Raw genomic sequence first — 26,947 nt, 5'->3', positions numbered from 1 at the left:
TGAGCTATACGGGGGTACATTTACTAAGCAGTGATAAGAGCAGAGAAGTGAGCCAGTGGAGAAGTTGCCCATGGCAACCAATCAGCACTGAAGTAACATCTATAATTTGCATACTATAAAATGATACAGAGCTGCTGATTGGTTGATGGAGAAATTTCTCCACTTCTCCGCTCTTATCACTGCTTAGTAAATGTCCCCCTTAGGGCCTTATTCAGAGATAGATGCAGATCCCTGCATGCGCCAGCACAGGGCAAGGCCGCCCAGCAGGTGTGAGTCCGCCTAAGGTTGACCCTTTGCTTGGCTGCACTGTCAGATGGTCGGCTGCCATTTCTTAATTGGAGTAGCTGCGTGTGATGTCACGAAGCTGACATGAAAACGGTTCCGGCCCACCCCGTTCGGCCCGCCCCCCCTCCCCCCATGCTGCGTCGTCACCTTTGCGAACAACTTTGCATCACCTGGCAATCACAATGTGTAAGGTCGCTGTCATGATTACATGAGCTTTGAAGTGTTATACTTTAATTAAATAATAAATTTTAGCTCTGGTTTCTGTTGTGTATCCAACCCAACTCTCTGAAAGAGGCGTTACCAAAAAAATAATAATTCTGGGTGCAGGCAAAAGCCCTAAGTTTGCCTTGGGTCATACCCTAAACGTTTGTACTTTGGCTGGTGGCAGTGACCGTGTTGAAATTAACGCACGCGCTCAGGTATCCAGTAATGGTGTCACGTGGCAGGGATTCGCAGATTGGCGTATCTGGGGAATCGCCGTGCCTAGGATCATGACAGTCGCACACGACCAGATGGCAGCGCCCATTGCGTGTGGACCTGCGGCTGCGTCCATCCTCAGAATCAGCCCCTTAAACACAAAATCGATCAAAAATGTACCGAATATCGACCAAAATCGACTTTTAGTAAATTTACCCCTGAGTCTGAGACTTGCTGTGCTATGTACACATCCGCAAATGGTGAGCATACGGCGCATGCGCAGAGGCATATTTATGCATTTTTGCGAATCTCTGTCTTATTCAGAGCTGTGCGGAACTTGGATGCATCAGTCTGTCCGTGAAATTGGGTGTTTTGGGGCAGCAGCAATGCAAGCACACGGAAGCGCCCTGTCTTGTGGGTGTGTATGTAAAGCTCTGTGCGATTCTGAGCTGTCCATACAGGGAAGGGAAGCCTGTACAGAGCTCTTGCACCTAGCATGAGGTTGGTACAAGTGCCAATACTAATTATGACAGTTGCGGCGGCCAGTGCAAAATCACTGGGCAGCACAACTTATCGTCTGAATCCGCAATAGCCATACGGAGACTCACATTAGCATCTGGTTTCCATGGCTACAGCCACTCTGCGTGCGAATCAGCCCATAGTTAGCAAAATTAATATTAGCAGGAAAAATTACACTCAACAGAAGGTGACTTATTAAACTAACTGCAAATGGCTTTTTAGGACCATACTTCTTAGCACTATACTTCCCTATTGTCACAGTAGGGGGAATGTATGTGTTTTGTTATCAGTCATGCATGTAATCATGATGATCCGGACGGTGTCACAAGATACTGTGCGGACGGCTGTCATTATATGGCTGTTATTATAAACGTCCTTTATTCTGGCAAGGAAGCATCCATAAACAGCTGTGTCCAACGCCATCCAAAACGTGTCTCTGTGTCATTATCATCTAGCTCATTGGCTGACTGTTTGGATCCATCTCTCTCCATCTGACATCAGAAAATGGGACTCTACTCATGTCCTAAAATCATTCACAATGCAGCTGGTCACATATCACAGGGCTGAATTTAGGACTGCTAACTTTTTAGCCTTTACCGCTGCATTCCCAGTGCATGAAGGTAAAGATAAGTTAAATGATCAGGGAGAAAAAGTAAAAAAATACTGTAAACGCATACATAATAATCATAAAACAAAGTTAAAATGCTGCCTGTCATCGCTTCCATATGGTAATCTGGTAATTAGCATTCCGGCAGTGACAGAACAAAGTGACTTACAAGCCACATTTATAGACGTTCCCCAATTAGCTGGCCAGATGTGCTTCTCTTAATCAAAGGCTGCTCATGGGGACAGTTGCCACAAGATGGCGCCAGCCCTCTTGTACATGGTACATGGTTTTACGCCTGCATTGCAGTTCTCGCTGGGAGTGTTATGCCATTTGTAGTTTATGTACTATATTGTATTGTCAGTGCTTGCAGTGGGTGTAATTACATGGGGTTTGGATAAAGCCTCTTTCCGTGGTGGTGGTGGTGGTGTTGTGGTGGTAGCAGGACAATTTCAGCTGTTTATGTGCTTGTAATAGACAATAGCTGCTGATGTACATATAAACGCCTGCAAATGATATCTGTATCAAAAATGTGTTCTGAGGTAATTGCTTGCAATATGGCCTTGAGCTTTTACAAGGACATAAAACTCCTTTGTGACTTATAATATCCTTATAATTTACAGTAGGGGGGGTATATCATTATATAGCGCAAAGCTGTAAAGCAGTAAATATCCCTGTCGCTATTGTCCTTTTTTAGGAAGAGATCAGTGACCTCAACTGGAGCAGAGGGGAGACGGATAGTAAGATGGCTGTGTATACTTGGAATATCTGGTGTCTTGTCGCATGACAGCACTTACACTACAGATGCACTGCATACACCATTACACATTCACAGGTGTCAGGAAATCCAAGAGCTTTGCCCCTATGTACCAAGCTTTAGATGGAGATAAAGTACCAGCCAATCAGCTCCTAACTGTCATGTCACATGCTGGTTTGAAAAATGGAAATTAGGAGCTGGTACTTTATCTCCGTCCACTTTATCTCCATCCAAGGCTTAGTACATAGGGGTAAGGCTCTTGGAATTCCTGTCTTATAAAACTGTGTGGCAGTGCCACTTACTGAGAGCATTCATTTGTAGACAGAAGCATGGGCACACCTCCCAACATGGGTCTACTCCAATACCCGAACCTGAAATGGGTCTCATGGAAATATGGCCAAGGATTGGGTGGAAAAATGGGTGGAGCTTGGAAGGATGTGGGAGTGGTTTGGGCAGGGCTGGGTGTGGTTTGGGTGGTTCTGGGTGTGGTTTGAGCTTATTTGTGTCCTGAGTTTGCTTTTTTAAATGATCCTAAAAGAGTAGCTCCCAACATTATCCAGACAAATAGGAACAAACAAACTACACCCCCAAGTCATCCTAAACCCGAGCCATATCTTCTGAAAGCAACCCAGGGCCGTGGTACGCTAGAGTGACATCACTGGGGCCTTATTCAATCCTTTCCATGGGGCCTGGTAATAATAATATTATTGGTAGCATTTATTTATATAGTACCAATTTTATGCAGCATTATCAAGAGAATATTGATCATGCGTATCAGTCTCTGTCCCACTGGAGCTTACAGTCTAAATGTCCTAACATACAAGCGCACACGTTCATTTTAACAAATACAATAAACCTCCCAGTATGTTTTTGTAGTGTGGGAGGAAACCGGAGTAAACTCACGCAAACATGGGGAGAACATATAACCTCAGGTAGGTCATTTCTGGGAATGCAACTCATGAGTGAGGCAGTAGTGCTAACCACTACTCCACCATGGAAACAATTATTTTTTTGTACAAGTGTATGGAACATGTCCTACCACAAAACATGGGTTCAAGTATAGGACACTCACAATAAATGAGATCTACGGCACTGACGCACCAATTCATTTGCAGCAATCATATTTGGTATTTAAATTTATATATATATATATATATATATATATATATATACTTTTTTAAACACATCACTTCATTTCATTTACTTCTGTTTTGATGTACAGCGTCCTTGCAATTCCCCTCACTATCAGCATGCCATTTACTAGTCAGGCTGCTGAGACCACTCGCCGCACGTATTGCCGCACTCCGGAGCCATTGCTATGCATGATACCGGGTTTGTTTAGCTTAGTTACTAGTGTCATGGAGTGGGAGGAGACAACAGGGGATGCATTAGACATGCCCGGACTTGTCTCAGCCCACGTCCTGATGCTACTGGGTTGATTGTGGAGCCATTTGAGGCTTATATTTCTGACAACAGTGCGGTTAGCCCCTGAGGAAGACCAGTCGGTTGAAACAGCTGTCGGGCTGTGTTTGCTGTACTTCACCATGCCGTTTGGTTAAGGAATAAATCCTGCTTTCCTCTCATCTACATGTGAGTGCTGGCTTGTCTACTTTTTCTGCATCGCTGGAGAAGTGAGTGTTGTTTTATATATATATATATATATATATATATATATTGATTAGCAATGTAATATTCTTATTCCAGAGACAGGAACACTGTCATGCTTCGCAGCCGTTCTCCAAACATCACACTTCTTATTAGTGATAGCTGCAGCGACTGTATTGTACCCTGTTCAGAGGCGACAGTGTTGCTGTGTTTATTTCGTTATGCATATTTAATGATTGCATACCCAGGACTTCACTTTCTCCAGAACCTTCAGGGTTTCCAAACTGAAGAATCTCATTCCCACATAAACCTTTCAGGAACTAATTATTTCCATTCAGCATGCTCCACTATCCCCAGCCTCATTAGCACCTCTGTTTTTGGCGCTGTCTTCCCATCCACTTGTGTAAGTGTTGATAATTTGAGTTGCTTAACTAAAAAAAACAACCTTACTGTATGTCCTATTTCTGTGAGACTCCAGTGTTTTCACGAAGAAGGCCACATGTATGTCACTATGTGCAGGAGCTCTGTAGCAAAAGAAAATAATACTGTACAATGGCATAAAAAGCCGTTATGGGTCTCCCAGAGTTGGACAGCCCTGTCCTGTTTAATCCCAGACTCAAATATTCTTCAGTCAGTGGTTTGCGTGGACTTTTGCGTGGTAGCTTCAGTGGGTAAGAATTTAATGTCAGAAAAATAGTTACAGTGCTCTCACTGTGAGTAGGTCTTATCCGCTGCTTTAGCACTGGAGCATCGGCTGAACCCAGAATATCCGAGTTGCCTCATTGTGGTAAATCTTATGCTGCTCTTGTGAAAACGTGTTTCACCAGAGCACCAGTTATTTTCGTGCAGATTCTCCTATCAGCAATTGTCAGGATTATATCAAAGCTTTAAAATCAAATCTGAAAGTACATTAGTCTATATGTACTGCTAAAATTGGCACAAATATGTCCAGTACCGCAACCAGAAACGGAGAAACGCAAACTAACAAGTATGTACAATAAGATTTGCGGATCAAACATAACACATATACCAAATACCTGTAACAAAGAATTCAATCGAGATTACTCCGAACCTAGAGTAGCCTTCATACAAGGCCAGTTTTAGAGCAGAATGTAAAAGATCATCGGCTGAGCCTTACATCCAGTATATAGTGTAACAACTGCATTCCACACTAGGTTCAGCTTCTTATAAGTAGCAGAAAATTTGGAGAGCGATTGATCGTTTGGAAAATTTGGAGAGCGATTGATCGTTTTATCATTTGTTTTTGTTTTATTTAAATAAAAATCAATTATTTATGCATTTTAACAAAATAAAATATAATCACAGAGGCAGCTTAGCAATAGCGGCCTGAAGCAGTATGGGTTATCTTACCACTTTACCAGGCCCATCTTCACAGATGTGTATATCCATTAGACAGGAGTTGTAGGTCTTATACAGGAGATGCATAGGCACATAATAAGTATTATACTGACCATGGAACACCAAAATTACTTTATACATCCTTAAAACCTACCACTAATGTAGTATTATACACGGCCAAGTCACATTATTATGACCCCCAGCTAATAACCAGAGTAACCGCCGTGTGCAGCATGGACAGCAGCTAGACGGGCTGACCTAGTGTTTTAGGCACACGTCTGGTAGCCTCCAGGTTCATTATGACGGTGAGTTGCTCCACTGTAGAGTGTTGGTTGGCCCTCACGCACCTTCGTAGCCAACGTTCACCTCTCACATCAATGGCACGTGGTGCTCCGCAGTTTCCACGTCGGTTATTCAGAGTGATGCCATTTATCCAGTCACAATACACCTTCACCACAGCAGCACGCGAACAGTTCACACACTGCGCTGTGTCAGAAATACTGCCACCCTTGGCCCGAACGCTGATAATCATTCCTTTTTTGCAACTCGGATAAATCACCCCTTTTACCCATGACAGCAGCGAATGATGTGTGTGCAGACGGCCTATCGCACACCTTATATACCCACCAAGCCAGCGCACGACACGTGACGTACTTCATGGGCTACACGCTGCTGACGTCAAATGTAGGAGGTGGTCATAATAACGTGACTCGACCGTGTATTATTCCATGTAATGAAGACACTGTAACAATGATTACTATCCTAAGTGAGGATTACAGTATGTGGCTTTTCCCGCAATTTACAATTGTTTATGTACAGTAGATGTATGCTGTATGTGGATGGACAGAAGGTATATCATTGCCATACAATTTGTCATACAGGAAGTATTTGTTTTATAGGAGGCTCCTCTGCAGCCATTATTTAGCATGGTTACAGGTAGTAAAGACACACTTCTGCAGCTCTCCAGAGTCCTGTGCTGATTTACAGACAGATCACTTTACAGATTACAAGATCAATTCTTACAGATCATAAAACTATAACCCACAATACATTATTATATAATGGACTGTTTATCTGTTATGCAATGAAATAGAAGCCATGTTCTAAGATTTCACTGTATACATCTTGCAAATGTGGGTGTATATTCCTAAACAAGGTCACATCCAATATATATATAGATTGTCTAAGTAACAAGAGAGAGGACCATTCACTTACCCATCCGTGTCTTGAAAATTTACATTCACTCTCTTTGCAGAACCAAGGAGCTCTGTGACAACAAAAGAGAAAGGAAATGATTGAGAACAAATATAATTGCTCAAGCAGGCTCTGATGCTGAACACCTGCATTATTCACACAATTTACTGTTTTATCCCATTTTACTAAATGCTGCGCTGTCATTCTCATTCATGACTAGATAAAAGTACATACATCTCATGCAGAACGGCCTCTACACCAGAAATACTGTTTTATGCAATATAAATATGCTGCAGCACCTATTGTGACCAGCATCTGGTAGTGGCGCTCTTTCATTCTTCCTATTAACATGCGGTTAAACTGTTCTAGGGCAGGATTTCTACTACAACTTTTATGTATATTATATATGTGCTATGCATATGTGTGTTACACCATACAGAAATATTTCAATTAAAATCCTTGCTTGCCTTTTGGTAAGGGACAATAGCTGAGGCACAATTGTATACAAGCACCTGGGATCCTCATTGATCAACTGAACTTATCTGCCATTTAAACCAATAAACTTAGAATCAGTTAGCTTCCCAACGAACATGGTCAATATACCGATGCCGGGATCCCAAGGGAGGACAGAATCCTGGCGTCAAAATACAAACGCCAAGCGGGATGCTGGCATCAAAATACCAACAGCCTGTATCCCGATCGCCCTGCCGCGCGGGGGGGGGGGGGGGGAGGAGTTGGAGGTTAGGTTTAGGAAGCAGAAGGGGGGTTAGGGATAAGGTGCAAGCACAGGGAGGTTATGGTTACGGACCGGGGGGGAGGGTTAGGGACATAGCAGGGGAGGTTAGGGTTAGGCACCAAGCGGGGAGGGTTAAGTTTAGACAGTGGGGAGGGGAGGGTTAGGGTTAGACACCAAGCGGGGAGGGTTAGGTTTAGGCAGCAGGGAAGGGAGGGTTAGGGTTAGACACCAAGCGGGGAGGGTTAGGTTTAGGCAGCGGGGAAGGGAGGGTTAGGGTTAGACACCAAGCGGGGAGGGTTAGGTTTAGGCAGCGGGGAAGGGAGGGTTAGGGTTAGACACCAAGCGGGGAGGGTTAGGTTTAGGCAGCAGGGAAGGGAGGGTTAGGGTTAGACACAAAGCGGGGAGGGTTAGGTTTAGGCAGCGGGGAAGGGAGGGTTAGGGTTAAACACCAACCGGGGAGGGTTAGGCACCCAAAAGAGACGGTTAGGGTAAATGGGGGGCTGTTGGGATTCTGATGGACAGGATGCCGCTGTCGGAACAATGACCACCAGCATCCCGTCCATCGGTAAGTCATACTGAACCCACTTAGAAGTTTTAGGAGGGCATGCACAAGTAATCTGATGGATGGAAACCCCTTTAAGGAGAAACACAGATCAGTATGAGGGATGGCAACGCTTTCTGCCTCATTCCCAGCATCACAGAGACTGACTTAGGGGCCGAGCACAATGTGGGCAGTTATGGCTTAGTGATTACAGGCATCTGAATGACGAAATGGAAGCGGGGATAAATGCCTATTGAAATGTGACTCTGGTGGAGCGTAGTGAGACACAGACAGGAAGGCACAGGGCTCATCCATCCTCTGTCTGCAACACAAAGGGCTATAAACCAGCTCACAGAGGCAGCCATAAAGCACAGGCAGGTTCAGCCCATTGAGAGCTGCCATTTCACAGAAACCTGTCCCTGTTATTAGTGCTTGGGCAGAAATGTCGAACATGACAGGTAAATCATCCTTTTATCTAATATTCAATCCCTCCGACAAATAGCTCTTAACAGAGATATTGGAGCTATGAGTGACAGCGTATGACGCACGAGCCTCTCACAGCGTGTGTGCTCTGATTATAAAGCCCCGGATGGTGATGGATTACGTTCACGCACAGGGAAACTTCCCCTCAAGACGGTTCATGATAGTCACAAAATCGTATGCTACGGCTACACGAAAAAAACACTTGATTAAATGTCTGCTGTCTTTTATCCACTGCTGCTAAAGATTTATGTGTTCATTTATTTGTACCTAAAAAAAGTGGACAAATGAACTCTGGCTAGACGCGCCAGGGGAAACCATTTTGCCGGCTGAAGTGACATTCAGTAGAATACGTAATTTCACTATCAAGTGGGACAAGTGCCTCAAAAATGCCTCAAAAATGCTGGTCAGGAAGTTCTGCAGACTGCTTGCTGGTGATCTGATAGGCCGCATTACTTTGAATATTGGTCCAGTCCACAAAAAGGGAGATGTATTAAAGCTTGTAGAGAGATAATGTAGAGAGATAGATAAAGTTCACACGCAGTACAACCAATCGGTAACAACCAATCAGCTAATTGATAAACTTACCCCAAAGTACCAACCAAAGTTTGGAGAGATAAAGTACCAACCAATCAGCTCCTGTCACGTTACAGGCAGTGTTTGAAAAATGACAGGAGTTGATTGGTTGGTACTTTATCTCTCTATAATTTATGTCTACGTTTTTATACATGTATTGTAGCTCATAATGTCTTCCTCATCTGCGTGGGTATCCGTTTGGATGGTCGACAGTCATTAGGTCGACATTGACCCATGGTCGACACATGAAAAGGTCGACATGAGTTTTTCACTTTTTTTTTCTTTTGGGGAACTTTTCCATACTTTCCGATCCACGTGGACTACGATTGGGAAAGGTAATCTGCGCTCTGCACCTTGCCCGAAGCATGGTGAGCGAAGCGAGCCATGCGAGGGGACACGGTGCACTAATTGGGGTTCCCCGTCACTTTACGCAGAAAACGACACCAAAAAAAGTAAAAAAACTCATGTCGACCTTTTCATGTGTCGACCATCTTCATGTGCCGACCATTTGTCCATGTATCCATGCCAATGTCGACCAATAGTGGTCGACATAATGACTGTCGACCATAACATGGTCGACCATTCATACCGGAACCATCTGCGTGTATATGACTTTGGAGAACACCTCACCTTTATTAGTATACCGCCATATAGGAGCTTGGGGAACTATTTACAAAGACTTGGAGAGAGAGAAAGTGGATGGAGATAATGTACCAGCCAATCAGCTCCTAACTGTCATGTTACCGGCTGTGTTTGAAAAATGACATATAGGAGCTGGTTGGTATTTTATCTCCCTCCATTTTATCTCTCTCCAAAGCTTAGTAAATAGAACCCTTAATTGTATGAATGTGGTGGAGGGCCAGCCCTGTAGGTACTCATTGAAGGGAGCTCTATACAGCCTTTGTCCAGATGATGTCTGGGCCTCTGAGGAGTTGGCCTTATGCCGGATAGGCAAGTCTTGTCTTCCTGTATCACTGACACAAATACCGCAGTCATCTCACAGCAGCAACCCCTACAGTAGGCGTACTACAGGAGGATCAAAGTCAGGAGCTTCTGCCGGGAGCTATGGGGCTATTTCTGAAAGGAGTGAGCATCTGCAAGAAGAGCAGAGCATTTAAGGTAATAGTGAGAGTCTCAGTGGAGAGAACTAGAAGACTGGAGAGGCATTATATAAATTGGGGAGTAATTTGAGGGTGGAGAGCTGTAACACAGAGAAACTGCATTGATTTCTCAGTATCCGTTCTTATTTTGCCTTATACTGTAGAATAAAATCTGAGCTTTCTTGCTCCCCAGGGAACGTGTGACTCACCCCTGTCCCTTTTCTTCTCATAGTATCCACCACATTAGTTGGGCGGGCTCTGGAAGGTGGAGAGATCAGAGCAGTCAGCCAAGACGTCACCGCCAGAGAAACATTTCTTCTAATAAAGCAGTTTCACGTGGGTGTAAGTAACACTCATGTTATGGAAAAGATCTTACAATTTATACGGTAGTAGCAAAACGGCTGCTTAATGTGTGTAATTAAAGTTGTTTATGTTTTTCTCTTTACCATCATAACTTAAAGTTTCACAGCTCCCATAATTCACATGCGCCCCAGATGTTGTGGCCATGCCCAATAAAAACCATGTGAAAAACAATCAATATATTAAACCTTATTAAATATTCAGAAATTATTATTCCTTACAATGCAGGAATAACATTTTATTATTCTACCTAATATCTCTCTTAATAAATATATCTATCTATCTATGGGCCTAATTCTGAGTTGATCGCAGCACCAAGTTTGTTAGCAGTTGGGCAAAACCATGTGCACTGCAGGGGGGGTACAGACAGCGCCGTAACTAGGTGTGTGCAGAAGGGGCATTGCCCACAGCGCACACCTAGTTAGAGCGCATTTTCCCCCTGCGCTCCCGCGCCCTCTCTTGGCCCCTGTGTAGGCGATGGAGAGACCATGGGGAAGTGACCCGCTCTGAAGCCGCTGCCTCCGGGTTACCTGCTGCGGCCAGAGAAGAGCCGCTTCCGCCGGGGATGAGGGCCGCTGCTTCCGCCGGGGGGGGGTCACTGCCACCTGGAGAAAGCCGCTGCCTCCGTTATCCACTGCTGCCGGGGAAGAGCCGCTGCCTCCAGGTAAGCCGCTTCCGCTGGGGGGGAGAGTCGCTGCCACCAGGAGAGAAGCGCTGCTGCGGAGGAAGAGCTGCTGCCGCCGGGAGGGAGTCGCTGCTGCGGGAGGGAGAACCACTTGCACCGGGTGAGAGAGCTCAGCCACTCAGCTACAGATGTGGTTGAAAATAAAAAGTGGTCGCTGTCTGCCATAATGTGTAATAAGGGGACGCTGTCTGCTGTAATGTGTAATAAGGGGACGCTGTCTGCCTTAATGTGTAAAAAGGAGACGCTCTCTGCCGTAAAGTGTAAAAAGGGGGACGCTGGTTGCCGTAATGTGTAAAAAGGGGGACGCTGTCTGCCGTAATCTGTAATAAGGGGACGCTGTCTGCCGTAATGTGTAAGAAGGGGACGCTGTCTGCCGTAATGTGTAATAAGAGGACGCTGTCTGCCGTAATGTGTAAGAAGGGGACTCTGTCTGCCGTAATGTGTAATAAGGGGACGCTGTCTGCCGTAATGTGTAAAAAAGGGGGCGCTGTCTGCCATAATGTGTAAAAAAGGGACACTGTCTGCCGTAATGTGTAAAAAAGGGGAATCTGTCCGCCATAATGTGTAAAAGGGTCTCTACCTGGTGTAGTGGCGCTACTGTGCGGCGTAATTTGAATAATGGAGACTACTGTGCACCGTTATATGAATTGGTATTATTTTGTGGCCACACCTCTTCCCCATGAAGCCACGCCTCTATTTTTTGCGCACGCCTACGGCGCGCACTGCCCCTGTTTTGCATGGGGGGGGGGGGGGGGGCGCCGATGCCGTTTCTTGCACACAGCACTAAAATGTTTAGTTACGGCACTGGGTACAGATATAACATGTGCAGAGAGAGTTAGATTTGGGTGGGGTGTATTCAAACTGAAATCTAAATTGCAGTGTAAAAATAAAGCAGCCAGTATTTACCCTGCACGGAAACAAAATAACCCACCCATATCTAACTCTCTCTGCAAATGTTATATCTGCACCCCCTGCAGTGCACATGGTTTTGCCCAATTGCTAACAAACTTGCTGCTGCGATCAACTCAGAATTACCCCCATATGCAGTATAATTATTTAACAAATGTTTTCAATGTTAATATTGAGACTTTTTTGTAGAAGAAGAGTTACTGCATTACATACACTTGGCTTTTAAGATCATTAGGCAGACACCGTGGCGGCTCTGAATAAGAATCCAATTTGTACGATTTAGCAAACTGATCTGGGAAGCAGCGGGATATGTGGGTGGTATTCAGTATACCGGTTGTTGGGATCCCGGCGCACAGTATACCAGCGCCAGAATAACGAAAACCGGCATACCAATATGTGGTACTTGTGTGTAATATACAAGTAATAAGCAGTAATAACACGAATGCCGCCAGGAAGAGATCACGTGAAGAACCAAAGAACAATACTCAGCAATGCAAGATTCATGTCATTTTCTTCTAATGCAGTAATTATAGGGGTCACTATATATATATATATATATATATATATATATATATATAAGATATTCATTGCATTGACATTTTTTGCCATGATGAGAAAAACAATATATCCGGGGTGATATCTAGTAATTATCTGTCCTCCCACCAGCTTTTCACACAAGCCTGCTCCCTTCTATTTTACTTGCAATTAACAAGGCAAATTAGTACGTTCCTGAATCTGTCCGCTTCCTGACACAGGGGATGCTCAGCACCAAATAGAGAGGCAGCATTACTAAATGGGGACAGTTGTCTTGCACATACCAGCGCTGGGAGCAGCTGTCTGTCATGCTGACTCCTTCATGGCCGGCTTCCTTTTCCACTGACAGCTCCTGGTTTTAAAGATTTATTAGCATATATTCCTGTCCCTGAAAATGCCCCTGTTGTTTCACTATTAACCAAATGCAAAGCACCATTCCTATTAGTCTGTATATTAAATGCAATTCTCACTTATTACTATTACTATCAGGTGCGCCTTATGGGGGTCATTCCGAGTTGTTCGCTAGTTGACGATTTTCGCTATATTGCGATTAGTCGCTTACTGCGCATGCGCAAGGTTCGCAGAGCGCATGCGCTTAGTTATTTTACACAAAAGTTAGGTATTTTACTCACGGCATAACGAGGATTTTTCATCGTTCTGGTGATCGTAGTGTGATTGGCAGGAAGTGGGTGTTTCTGGGCGGAAACTTGCCTTTTTCTGGGTGTGTGCGAAAAAACGCTGGCGCTTCTGGGAAAAACGCAGGAGTGTCTGCAGAAACGGGAGAGTGTCTGGGCGAATGCTGGGTGTGTTTGTGACGTCAAACCAGGAACGAAACTGACTGAACTGATCGCAATGGCTGAGTAAGTCTGGAGCTACTCAGAAACTGCTAAGAAATTTCTATTCGCAATTCTGCGAATCTTTCGTTCGCAATTCTGCTAAGCTAAGATACACTCCCAGAGGGTGGCGGCTTAGCGTGTGCAATGCTGCTAAAAGCAGCTAGCGAGCGAACAACTCGGAATGAGGGCCTATGAGCAGAGGGGGACTGTGTGCAGTGGTCCAGCATCCCACAATCCCCTAGTGCCGAAGCATGTGCATGGTAGACATTTTCCCAGTGACTGCTCTACTGTCCGTGCGCATAATTCCGGGAACTCCTGCACCCATTATAGATATGTCACAGCAGTGGCGGACCTAGTGAGTGGTTGACCTAAGTGCAAAAATATACTTTGGGCCCTCTCCTCTGACCCACCCTGACTTCATAACACACGCCAGTGGTGACAAGAAGATGCAGGGGATGACAAGTAGAAGCAGTGGGTGGCAGAGAGAGAGGCAGTGGGTGACAGGGAGGGTGTGACAGGAGTACAAAAACACACTCCTGTACACAGTCCTCCACTGTGTGGAGAACAAGGAAGGGATATACCTTGGTGATGGTGGGTGTTGCAAGAAGAGTGTACTACTGCACGGACTCTAGTCTTTCTGTCCTCCAGGGAGGTCTCATGCCCTATCCCAAGATGGCCACCAAGATTATTATTGAGAATGTCCAGGTCACATCTTATTTATTTACTGTATAAGACTGTGTAGTGACATGGTTGGAAATAGAAGTCTCCTACTTAGCTTCATGCAGGCTCTGACAGCGCCAATTACACCGGCCGTGAGCTGCCTTTAATTCACAGACAACTGTGAATTAGAGACAATACGTGTTCATCAGCGGTAACAGGCGGCAGGACTCTCCTATCAGTCCGGCTCACGTGGCAAACTGATGCAGATGCAACCCACGCAAGTTCTACCCCACCTCCCTGAGGTAAGAGGCAATTTCCTCAGGCAGTGGGGCCCACCCTGCTCCCTTCGCTGAGCCAGTCGTCTGACTTTGCTCAAAATGGTTGTGCAATGGCCAAGGGGAAAATTCATTGCTGGCCTGGGCAGCATTGGGCCTCGTAGTAGCCAGGGACCATGGTGCAATGCACCTGCTGCACAAATGGTAGTTCCACCTCTGTGCCACATTCTGGAGCCATTTGTTATTAAGGAGGCATATTTAGAAAGCTAAAAATCACCAAATATGACAATATGATGAATTTTAGAAAATATGACATGGCTTTGCTGTGTTAGTCTGAGGGGACATGTGCAGTTAGCTCGTTCACACAGTTAAACTAATTTGCAGCATTACAACGTGTGTGTGTGTGGGGGGGGGGGGGGGAAGTAACATGAGTGCAGCGAATCATGGGGCCTTATTCAGATCTGTTCGCTCGCTAGCGTTTTTCGCTGCGCAGCGATTAGGTAACTACTGCGCATGCACCGCAAATCACAGACGCGCCGTACGGTTACAAAGCGGATCTTTGTTGTGCACTGGTTCTAGCGAAGAAACCATTCGTACAGCCGATCGCAAGGAGATTGACGCCCTGTTTGTGGGTGTCAACTGACCGTTTTCAGGGAGTGGTTGGAAAAACACAGGCGTGTCAAAGCGCTTGCAGGGCGGGTGTGTGACGTCAATTCCAGGCTCGAATAGGCTGAAGTCATCGCAGCGGTTGAGTAAGGTCAGAGCTACTCAGAAACTGCACAAGCTGTTTTTGTACAGTGCGGCTGCACACGCGTTCACACACTTGCAAAGCTAAAATACACTCCCCTATAGGCGGCGTCTGTCTGTTCGCAGCGCTGCAAAAAAATAGCTAGCGAGCAAACAGATCTGAATTAGGCCCCATGTCATTAATCCAGTCTACTTCACTAGTGAGCAGGATGCTGGCAGGTGACCTGCTATTCCAGGAGTCCAGGAGAACGCCAGAAATCTGTAGAGCCTTCCGGACATTTCAGGAGAGTAGGTTAGTAATAAAATGATTTCTTCCTTAACGTTAGCGCTTTAGTGCTCATACATATAGCTGTATTACAGTATAATTTGTCCTTAATCCAAAAGCATTCAAAGCATGTTCTCAGAGCTTCCCTATAGGAGAGAGTACTTACAGTAAGGAGCGCTAATTTCCAACCTCATTACTTTTTTCCTCAGAGTTAGCGCTAGGGTGACAGAGAGAGATCCTTCGGAATTTTAGCATAAATTAGCCCATAGGCTTCTATGGGCAATGCCATCTCTCATGCAACGTCCAGGAGCTTGCTGCATACGGGCACATAGAATTGTATGAGACAGATCCATACACAAGATATCTCTGAAATTTGCTGCAGACCCTCTATAAAACATACGGCGAGTCCTATGTATTGCAGTAAGCCTCTGACAGCTGCAGTTTGTAGATACTTTACCGTATTTTTAACCCCAACAGCACTAATGTACGTTTTGGATTTTAAGAAAGAACGTTAAAGCAGCCGCTATGTATGTGAGTCCTTGGCTGGTATGTAATGAAGTCCGAATTCGGCGGCCGTGCGGGATGCTGGCCAAACTTGGACTTTTTTTTTTTTTAAAGGGGCAATCATGTACCAGGCTAAACCATGCCATGTAAATGATTGCCCATTTAAAAAAACGTCAGAGTTTGGCAGGCATCCGACACAGCCGCCGAACTTAGACCTCATTACATCCCGCCCCTTAGATGTGTTCAGAATGCTGCCAATCTATTTCTATAAATCTTTTACTGAAACTGTGAAGATGACTTTACATCTGTATGACGCGTATGAGATACAGTTTGGGTTGAGGGCCTTCTCACTGTCATGCATTACACAAATTGGTCAGCACAAAGAATTACTATCTTTTAACAAGATTGTTGTACAAGAAAAATTAAAAATCTTCTGAAAAGAAAAATCCTATTTTATATATTTTAAGATAAGTCACTTTTTCAGAGCGTATCTATGATAATGGCCAGCCGGGCCTAGCAGCTTGGGCAGAGGCAGCTGGTCATGTGGGATGATGTGATCAATTTACCTACAATCAAAATCCCGACAACAACTGACCGACGGTCAAATCCCGACAAGGTCAAAATCCCGACATGGGGGTAAATTTACTAAGATGGGAGTTCTATTTAAGATGTGATGTTGCCCATAGCAACCAATCAGATTCCAGGTATTATGTTCTAGAAGGTGCTAGATAAATGAGAACTAGGGCCCTCATTCCGAGTCGTTCGCTCGGTATTTTTCATCGCATCGCAATGAAAATCCGCTTAGTACGCATGCGCAATATTCGCACTGCGACTGCGCCAAGTAATTTAACAATGAAGATAGTATTTTTACTCACGGCTTTTTCATCGCTCCGGCGATCGTAATGTGATTGACAGGAAATGGGTGTTACTGGGCGGAAACACGGCGTTTTATGGGCGTGTGGATGAAAACGCTACCGTTTCCGGAAAAAACGCAGGAGTGGCTGGAGAAACGGGGGAGTGTCTGAGCGAACGCTGGGTGTGTTTGTGACGTCAAACCAGGAACGACAAGCACTGAACTGATCGCAGATGCCGAGTAAGTCTGAAGCTACTCTGAAACTGCTAAGTAGTTTGTAATCGCAATATTGCGAATACATCGGTCGCAATTTTAAGAAGCTAAGATACACTCCCAGTAGGCGTAGGCTTAGCGTGTGTAACTCTGCTAAATTCGCCTTGCGACCGATCAACTCGGAATGAGGGCCTAGATTCTGATTGGTTGCTATGGGCAACATCCCATCTTAAATAGAACTCCCATCTTAGTAAATTTACCCCATGGTCAAATTACCGACATTTAAAATACTGACAAGGTCAAAATACCGACATTTAAAATGTCAACTGGTCAAAAAGTCGACATGAGTTTTTCATGATTTTCTTCATTGAAACCGACTTGTTCATACTTTACCATGGCAGCGGACCTGGAGGGGGAATATAATAGTGTGCCGTGTGCAGCGAAGCGCTCGCAATGCGAGGGGACACGCTACCGTTATACAGTGTCCATGTCCACCTGTCTCAACATACGCACAAAAATTTGTAAAGATTGTGTCGACTTTTTGACCTGTCGACAATTTAAATGTCGGTATTTTGACCACGGTATTTTGACCTTAGTGGGATTTTTACCATCAGTCAATTGCTGTCGGTATTTTGACCGTCGGGATTTTGATTGTAGGTATTTCATACTAAACCCGGTCATGTGATAAGCAGCTAAGGGACTACATTCCCCTTGCTTCTCTCAGTCACCTGCCGTCCAGGGGGATTGTCATTTTATTAATAATGAATATTTATTACCATTATTTATGCATTTATCTATTTATGATACAAATCTAAATGTATGTGCCATGGTCATCAGTCACCAAGAGGAGCATCATTGTTTTATAACCAGTTTATGCAATTATACTTTATAATATGTGGTGTGGGTCTGTGAGGAGGTATGTGCTTATTATACAGTATGTTGAGTGTTGTTGCTATGGTAAGTATTAGATGTATGGTAACTGTAGGATGAACATGACGTGCGTCAGAGGTCAGCTATTCTGTGTTTATGAATAACACAAAACAGAGAGATATTATTATTTGCCCAAGGCCAATGCTTTATAACTCCAGCCTTACTTCTCTTCACCACCTATTATTCAAATAACTTATACTGATGGAGATATGAATCAGACCTTGGAGAGAAATAAAGTGAAGAGAGATAAAGTACCAACCAATTAGCTCCTATCATTTTACAGGCTGCCTTTGGAACACGACAATTAGAAGGGGATTGGTTGGTACTATGGGGTAGATCTACTAAGCCTTGGAGAGGATGCGTTTAGCATCCCGATGGAAGGGGTGCCGGCAGTTATGTGACCGACGCTGGAACCCTGACACCCTTCAGGAGACCGGCAACGGAACATCGACAGCCGACATCCCGTAGGTATTGGGGTAACTGTTAGGGACCGGGGGGGTTATGGTAAGGCGCTAGGAGGAGGTTAGCCCAAGCCACCCTGGAGGGTTAGCCCTAGCCGCCAACCCCGGAGGTTTAGGGGTAGTGTAGGGGAGGGGTGGGTGGTTTGAAAACACTTACCCACTCTGAAGTCGAGATTTTCAATGTTGGGATCCCGATGTCGGTCATGTGACTGCCGACATCCCATCAAGCTGTTTTACATACTGGGTGTATTCATGAAGCAGTGAAAAGAGTGGGCCTGTGGAGAAGTTGCCCATGGCAACCAATCAGCTGCTCCGTACAATTGTATAGTATGCAAATTATAAATGTTACTTCAATGCTGATTGGTTGTCATGGGCAACTTCTCCACTAGCTCACTTCTCCACACTTTTCACTGCTTCATGAATAGACCCCTGAATCCCCTTAGTTTTAATTGATAAAGGGGGAGCTGTATCAAACTTTGGAGAGTGAAAAAGTGGAGAGAGATAAAGTACCAACCAACCTGCTCCTAACTGCCATGTTACAGGCTGGGTTTGACAAATGACATTTGGGAGCCGATTGGCTGGTACTTTATCTCTCTCCACTTTATCACTCTCCACGGTTTGATACATCCCCCCCCCCCTATCATTTAAAACTGCGCGTAATACTGGCGATAATACTTACAAAGAATCCTATGATAGCCTTGAAGCCTAGAAGGCGGATGCAAGACACAAATGGAATATCTGGATTTAATGCAGTCCGACATCACAAAATCATACACCAAACATGACAATATTGTATATCATTGTGTTTTATGGTATAACATGTGTGAGCAACACAAAATATGCTATTATTAATTTTCCATTAACATCTTGTAATTTATTGAGCTGAGGTGTCCCTTGCATACCCCAATCAGAAATTGAGCAGAGAAATAAATAATACCCCGATATTAATTATTAGGTTATCGTACCACCAACAGTCCAGATTTTTGTCAAGACTGTCCCAAACACTAGATCCGAAATGGGGTTTGGCCTAGTACTAGGTTGCGGCTTCATGAGCAAACAGGCGATGTTTTTGGCGCTTTGCGGTGGGGTTTGGGTGATCATGGAGAGATTTATATTGTCCCAATTTAACTTTTTTTACATTTTAGAAGGTCCATTTTGATATTAGAAGTCACCTTAAATTTTAGGTGGCAAACACCAATGTGCCTTTATATGGTTGGCCTCAATGACTTTTACAACCGTCATAATCTGCATTAGTGAATACATTATCCCTCTTACATCCTTACTGCGTAAATACAGATGCCGACACTACAAGACCTTGGTGCTTCGTGACTATTAGGAACTTGGATATAACAAAGAGGATGGGCTGAAATGTCTATCAGGAGAAACAGAATGCTAGGGAGCGCCTGATACATGTCACACGTATAAAGGCCCCATGCAGGTGCCAGGCGGTATGGAGGGGCGTCTGTATGCTGAACACGAGCCATCTACAATCTCTTCAAAGGAGCTGTGCATCTAAGCAGCAGAATTACAGAATCCCTACAGGGCAGGAACAGCTCTCACACTGGGCGCAGTCACTCCATACATACTTACTATGCTCCAGACCACCGCTTAACCCTGACCGTCATTCCACAGGCCAAAATGCACAAACGCTTGCTGCACGGTGGGATTCGTGGCAATTACATGCTGCCTTCATCCTTATTGCCTTCAGTTTATATGTCACAAACTCCAATAGTCACAAATAATAAGAATTTACTCACCGGTAATTCTATTTCTCGTAGTCCGTAGTGGATGCTGGGAACTCCGTAAGGACCATGGGGAATAGCGGGCTCCGAAGGAGGCTGGGCACTCTAGAAAGATTTATGACTACCTGGTGTGCACTGGCTCCTCCCACTATGACCCTCCTCCAAGCCTCAGTTAGGACACTGTGCCCGGACGAGCCGACATAATAAGGAAGGATTTAGAATCCCGGGTAAGACTCTTACCAGCTACACCAATCACACCGTACAACTCGTGATACTATATCCAGTTTGACAGTATGAAAACAACTGAGCCTCTCAACAGATGGCTCAACAATAACCCTTTAGCTAACAATAACTATTTACAAGTATTGCAGACAATCCGCACTTGGGATGGGCGCCCAGCATCCACTACGGACTACGAGAAATAGAATTACCGGTGAGTAAATTCTTATTTTCTCTGACGTCCTAGTGGATGCTGGGAACTCCGTAAGGACCATGGGGGTTATACCAAAGCTCCCAAACGGGCGGGAGAGTGCGGATGACTCTGTAGCACCGAATGAGAGAACTCCAGGTCCTCCTCAGCCAGGGTATAAAATTTGTAGAATTTTGCAAACGTGTTTGCCCCTGACCAAGTATCTGCTCGGCAAAGTTGTAAAGCCGAGACCCCTCGGGCAGCCGCCCAAGATGAGCCCACCTTCCTTGAGAAATGGGCATTTACAGATTTTGGCTGTTGTATACCTGCCACAGAATGTGCAAGCTGAATTGTACTACAAATCCAGCGAGCAATAGACTGCTTAGAAGCAGGAGCACCCAGCTTGTTGGGTGCATACAGGATAAACAGCGAGTCAGAGTTTCTGACTCCAGCCGTCCTGGAAACATATATTTTCAGGGCCCTGACAACGTCTAGCAACTTGGAGTCCTCCAATTCACTAGTAGCCGCCGGCACCACAATAGGCTGGTTCAGGTGAAACGCTGACACCACCTTAGGGAGAAATTGGGGACGAGTCCTCAATTCTGCCCTATCCATATGGAAAATCAGATAAGGGCTTTTACATGATAAAGCCGCCAATTCTGACACTCGCCTGGCCGAAGCCAAGGCCAACAACATGACCACTTTCCACGTGAGATATTTTAGATCCACGGTTTTTAGTGGCTCAAACCAATGTGATTTTAAGAAAAAACTCAACACCACGTTGAGATCCCAATGTGCCACAGGGGGCACAAACGGGGGCTGAATATGCAGCACTCCTTTCACAATGTCTGAACTTCAGGTACTGAAGCTAGTTCTTTTTGAAAGAAAATCGACAGAGCCGAGATCTGTACTTTAATGGAGCCTAGATTTAGGCCCATATTCACTCCTGCTTGCAGGAAATGTAGAAATCGACCTAGAGGAAATTCCTCTGTTGGGGCCTTTTTGGCCTCGCACCATGCAACATATTTCCGCCATATGCGGTGATAATGCTTTGCCGTAACATCTTTCCTGGCTTTAATAAGCGTAGGAATGACTTCTTCCGGAATACCCTTTTCCTTCAGGATCCGGCGTTCAATCGCCATGCCGTCAAACGCAGCCGCGGTAAGTCTTGGAACAGACAGGGCCCCTGCTGAAGCAGGTCCTGTCTGAGCGGCAGAGGCCATGGGTCCTCTGATATCATTTTCTGAAGTTCCGGGTACCAAGCCCTTCTTGGCCAATCCGGAACCACGAGTATCGTTCTTACTCCTCGCCATCTTATTATTCTCAGTACCTTTGGTATGAGAGGCAGAGGAGGGAACACATAAACCGACTGGTACACCCACGGTGTCACTAGAGCGTCCACAGCTATCGCCTGAGGGTCCCTTGACCTGGCGCAATATCTCTTTAGCTTTTTGTTGAGGCGGGACGCCATCATGTCCACCTGTGGCCTTTCCCAACGGTTTACCAACAGCAGGAAGACTTCTGGATGAAGTCCCCACTCTCCCGGGTGTAGGACGTGTCTGCTGAGGAAGTCTGCATCGGAGAATCCTTGTGGCTTCTGCCATTGCCATCCTGCTTCTTGTGCCGCCCTGTCGGTTCACATGGGCGACTGCCGTGAGGTTGTCTGACTGTATCAGTACCGGCTGGTTTTGAAGCAGGGGTCTTGCCTGACTTAGGGCATTGTAAATGGCCCTCAGTTCCAGAATTTATATGTAGGGAAGTCTCCTGACTTGACCATAGGCCCTGTAAGTTTCTTCCCTGTGTGACTGCTCCCCAGCCTCGAAGGCTGGCATCCGTGGTCACCAGGACCCAGTCCTGTATGCCGAAACTGCGGCCCTCTAGAAGATGAGCACCCTGCAGCCACCACAGTAGAGACACCCTGGTCCTTGGAGACAGGGTTATCATTTGATGCATTTGAAGATGCGATCCCGACCACTTATCCAAGAGGTCCCACTGGAAGGTCCTCGCATGGAACCTGCCGAATGGAATTGCTTCGTATGAAGCCACCATTTTTCCCAGGACTCGTGTGCAACGATGCACCGATACCCTTTTTGGTTTTAGGAGGTCTCTGACTAGAGATGACAGCTCCTTGGCTTTCTCCTGCGGGAGAAACACTTTTTTCTGTTCTGTGTCCAAAATCATCCCCAGGAACAGTAAGCGAGTGGAAGGAACCAGCTGTGACTTAGGAATGTTCAGAATCCCGCCATGCTGTTGTAGCACCTCCTGAGATAGTGCTACTCCGACCAGTAACTGCTCCCTGGACCTTGCCTTTATAAGGAGATCGTCCAAGTATGGGATAAATAAAAACTCCCTTTTTTTGAAGGAGTATCATCATTTCTGCCATTACCTTGGTAAACACCCTCGGTGCCGTGGACATTCCAAACGGTAGTGTCTGGAATTGGTAATGGCAATCCTGTACCACAATCTGAGGTACTCCTGGTGAGGAAGGTAAATAGGGACATGCAGGTAAGCATCCTTGATGTCCAGGGATACCATGTAATCCCCCTCGTCCAGGCTTGCAATAACCGCCCTGAGCGATTCCATCTTGAACTTTGTTATGTAAGTGTTCAAGGATTTCCATTTTAAAATGGGTCTCACCGAACCGGCTGGTTTCGGTACCACAAACAGTGTGGAATAGTAACCCCGTCCTTGTTGAAGTAGGGGCACCTTGACTATCACCTGCTGGGAATACAGCTTGTGAATTGCCTCTAGCACAGCCTCCCTGCCTGAGGGAGTTGTCGGCAAGGCAGATTTGAGTAAACGGCGGGGGGGAGACGCCTCGACTTCCAGCTTGTACCCCTGAGATATTACTTGAAGGATCCAGGGATCCACCTGTGAGCGAGCCCACTGATCGCTGAAATTTTTGAGGCGGCCCCCCACCGTACCTGGCTACGCCTGTGGAGCCCCCGCGTCATGCGGTGGACTCAGAGGAAGCAGGGGAAGAATTTTGATTCTGGGAACAGGCTGCTGGTGCAGCTTTTTCCCTCTTCCCTCGTTTGACCCGCCTGCTTTTTTGAAGCCGAAAGGACTGTACCTGATAATACAGTGCTTTTCTTAGGCTGTGAGGAAACCTGAGGTAAAATATTTTCATCCCAGCTGTTGCTGTGGATACGAGGTCCCAGAGACCATCCCCAACCAATTCCTCACCCTTATAAGGCTCTATGTGCCTTTTAAAGTCAGCATCACCTGTCCAGTGTCGGGTCTCCAATACCCTCCTGACAGAATGGACATTGCAATAATTCAGGATGCCAGCCGGCAAAATATTCCTCTGTGCATCCCTCATATATAAGACAACGTCTTATGTTCGCAAAATAGTATCCCTGTTTGAAAGGGGTACAGACCACGCTGCAGCAGTCTGCAGGTCTCAGTCTAGTACCTGAGTGTGTAAATACAGACTTCAGGATAGCCTCCTGCTATTTATCAGCAGGTACCTTCAAAGTGGCCGTATCCTAAGACGGCAGTGCCACCTTGACAAACGTGTGAGCGCCTTATCCACCCTAGGGGATATCTCCCAGCGTAACTTATCCTCTGGCGGGAAAGGGTACTCCATCAGTAACTTGTTAGAAATTACCAGTTTCTTATCGGGGAAACCCACGCTTTTTCACACTTCATTCACTCATTTGATGGGGGAACAAAACACTGCCTGCTTTTTCTCCCTACACATAAAACCCTTTGTTTTTAGTGGTACTTGGGTTAATGTCAGAAATGTGTAACACATTTTATATTGCCGGGATCATGTAACGGATGTTCCTAGTGGATTGTGTATATGTCTCAACCTCGTCGACACTGGAGTCAGACTCCGTGTCGACATCTGTGTCTGCCATCTGAGGGAGCGTTGATGGCCTTTGAGACGTCTGGGCAGGCGCAGGCTGAGAAGCCGGCTGTCCCATAGCTGTTACGTCATCCAGCCTTTTATGTAAGGAGTTGACACTGTCGGTTAATACCTTCCACCTATCCATCCACTCTGGTGTCGGCCCACAGGGGCGACATCTTATTTATCGGCATCTGCTCCGCCTCCACATAAGTCTCCTCATCAAAAATGTCGACACAGCCGTACCGACACACCGCACACACACAAGGAATGCTCCAATGAGGACAGGACCCACAAAAGCCCTTTGGGGGGACAGAGTGAGAGTATGCCAGCACACACCAGAGCGCTATATAATGCAGGGACTAACTGAGTTATGTCCCCTATAGCTGCTTTTATATAATTTATACTGCGCCTAAATTTAGTGCCCCCCCCCCTCTCTGTTTTAACCCTGTTCTGTAGTGTAGACTGCAGGGGAGAGCCAGGGAGCTTCCTTCCAGCGGATCTGTGAAGGAGAAATGGCGCCAGTGTGCTGTGGGAGATAGCTCCGCCCCTTTTCCGCGGACTATTCTCCCGCTTTTTTTCTGGATTCTGGCAGGGGTATTTTCCACATATATAGCCTCTGGGGCTATATATTGTGGTATTTTTGCCAGCCAAGGTGTTATTATTGCTTCTCAGGGCGCCCCCCCCCAGCGCCCTGCACCCTCAGTGACCGGAGTGTGAAGTGTGTATGAGGAGCAATGGCGCACAGCTGCAGTGCTGTGCGCTACCTTGGTGAAGACTGATGTCTTCTGCCGCCGATTTTCCGGACCTCTTCTTGCTTCTGGCTCTGTAAGGGGGACGGCGGCGCGGCTCCGGGACCGAACACCAAGGACTGGGCCTGCGGTCGATCCCTCTGGAGCTAATGGTGTCCAGTAGCCTAAGAAGCCCAATCCGGCTGCAAGCAGGCGAGTTCGCTTCTTCTCCCCTTAGTCCCTCGCTGCAGTGAGCCTGTTGCCAGCAGGTCTCACTGAAAATAAAAAACCTAAATCTATACTTTCTTTCTAAGGGCTCAGGAGAGCCCCTAGTGTGCATCCAACCTCGGCCGGGCACAAGATCTAACTGAGGCTTGGAGGAGGGTCATAGTGGGAGGAGCCAGTGCACACCAGGTAGTCATAAATCTTTCTAGAGTGCCCAGCCTCCTTCGGAGCCCGCTATTCCCCATGGTCCTTACGGAGTTCCCAGCATCCACTAGGACGTCAGAGAAAGCTCTGTTAATATGTGTGAGTGTATATCACCGACTAGGGCAGGCCTGGCCAACCTGTGGCTCTCCAGCTGTTGTGAAACTACAAGTCCCAGCATGCTTTGCCGCAGTTTTTACTATTAGGGAATGCTAAAACTGTGGCAAGGCATGCTGGGATGTGTAGTTTAACAACAGCTGGAGAGCCACAGGTTGGCCAGGCCTGGACTAGGGGGTAAATTTACTAAGATGGGAGTTCTATTTAAGATGGGATGTTGCCCATGGCAACCAATCAGATTCTACTTCTCATTTATCTAGCACCTTCTAGAAGATAATACCTGGAATCTGATTGGCTGCTATTGGCAACATCCCATCTTAAATAGAACTCCCATCTTAGTAAATTTACCCCTAGGTGTTTATTGAGGAGATTCATCAAACCTTCCATACCGGACAGTGGAGATTGTACTGTAGCTATCACTTATCTAGTATATTCTTATAAAATGAAAGCTAGAATCTGATTAGTAGCTATGTACATCTACACTTGCCCTAGAGGGGGAATTAAATTGTTTTGCATGCCCATAGCTCCCGTCTAAAGGGACCGGGAGCTATTCAATTGTTTTTGGGTGCCCATCACTTATTGTGGATTCCTGCTCGCATCCTCTGGAGGTGCAAGCACAAATCCATCTAAAGTAGGACTTTCGGGGCCACTTGGGCACCCTCACTGTAGCAGCCCAGTAGTTTGCACTGGAAATGCCACTTTACACAGCACACAGCATAGGCTGGGCGTCCTAGCAATTGAATATCTCCCGGTCACTTTAGACAGAAGCTACAGGGGTGAAAAATAATTGAAATACACCCTAGGGCAGGCATGTCCAAACTGCGGCCCTCCAGCTGTTGAGAAACTACACATCCCAGCATGCCCTGACACAGCTTTAGCATTCTCTGACCGCAAAACTGTGTCAGGGCATGCTGGGATATGTAGTTTCACAACAGCTGGAGGGTCGCAGTTTGGACATGCCTGCCCTAGGGGATGAATTTACTAAAGCATCTAAAACAGAGAATTGGTGATGTTGTCCATAGCAACCAATCAGATGCTGTTTATCCTTTTGTAAAAGGCAATAGAGAAATGATAGACAGCATCTGACAGAAGCTTTAGTAAATTTACCCCATAGTGTCTACGTGCTACACGCTTGGTACTCAAGTAGTACATCTCAAAAATATTGGTTCAGACAATACTTCTGTCCACTCTTCAGGGGAGAGATGTATAAAACCTTGGACATCTAACTCTCTCTGCACATGTTACATCTGCCCCACCTGCAGTGCAT

The 26,947-nt window shown here is 45.9% G+C and overlaps 1 protein-coding gene and 1 long non-coding RNA gene across 7 annotated transcripts in view; one reads left to right on the top strand and one right to left on the bottom strand.

The window, feature by feature from the left end:
* CASKIN1 (CASK interacting protein 1) overlaps nucleotides 1-26,947 on the bottom strand; it is a 411,436-nt gene that overhangs the window by 199,977 nt on the left and 184,512 nt on the right. For all 6 annotated transcript variants that reach the window (XM_063934707.1, XM_063934706.1, XM_063934708.1 and 3 more), the window contains one exon: nucleotides 6,762-6,813. In XM_063934707.1, the coding sequence (XP_063790777.1) occupies nucleotides 6,762-6,813 (52 nt within the window). The remainder of the gene's footprint in view (nucleotides 1-6,761; nucleotides 6,814-26,947) is intronic.
* On the top strand, nucleotides 4,002-20,061 carry LOC134945437 (uncharacterized). The gene is made up of 4 exons (XR_010182120.1): nucleotides 4,002-4,172; nucleotides 10,406-10,515; nucleotides 15,381-15,471; nucleotides 19,702-20,061. It is a non-coding gene; the product is annotated as an uncharacterized LOC134945437 (long non-coding RNA).

This window comes from Pseudophryne corroboree, chromosome 7 (genome assembly GCF_028390025.1).
Source record: "Pseudophryne corroboree isolate aPseCor3 chromosome 7, aPseCor3.hap2, whole genome shotgun sequence".
Lineage (NCBI taxonomy): Eukaryota > Metazoa > Chordata > Amphibia > Anura > Myobatrachidae > Pseudophryne > Pseudophryne corroboree.
Note: the sequence above shows the minus strand (reverse complement) of the source record. Positions and strands in the feature narration are given on the sequence as shown.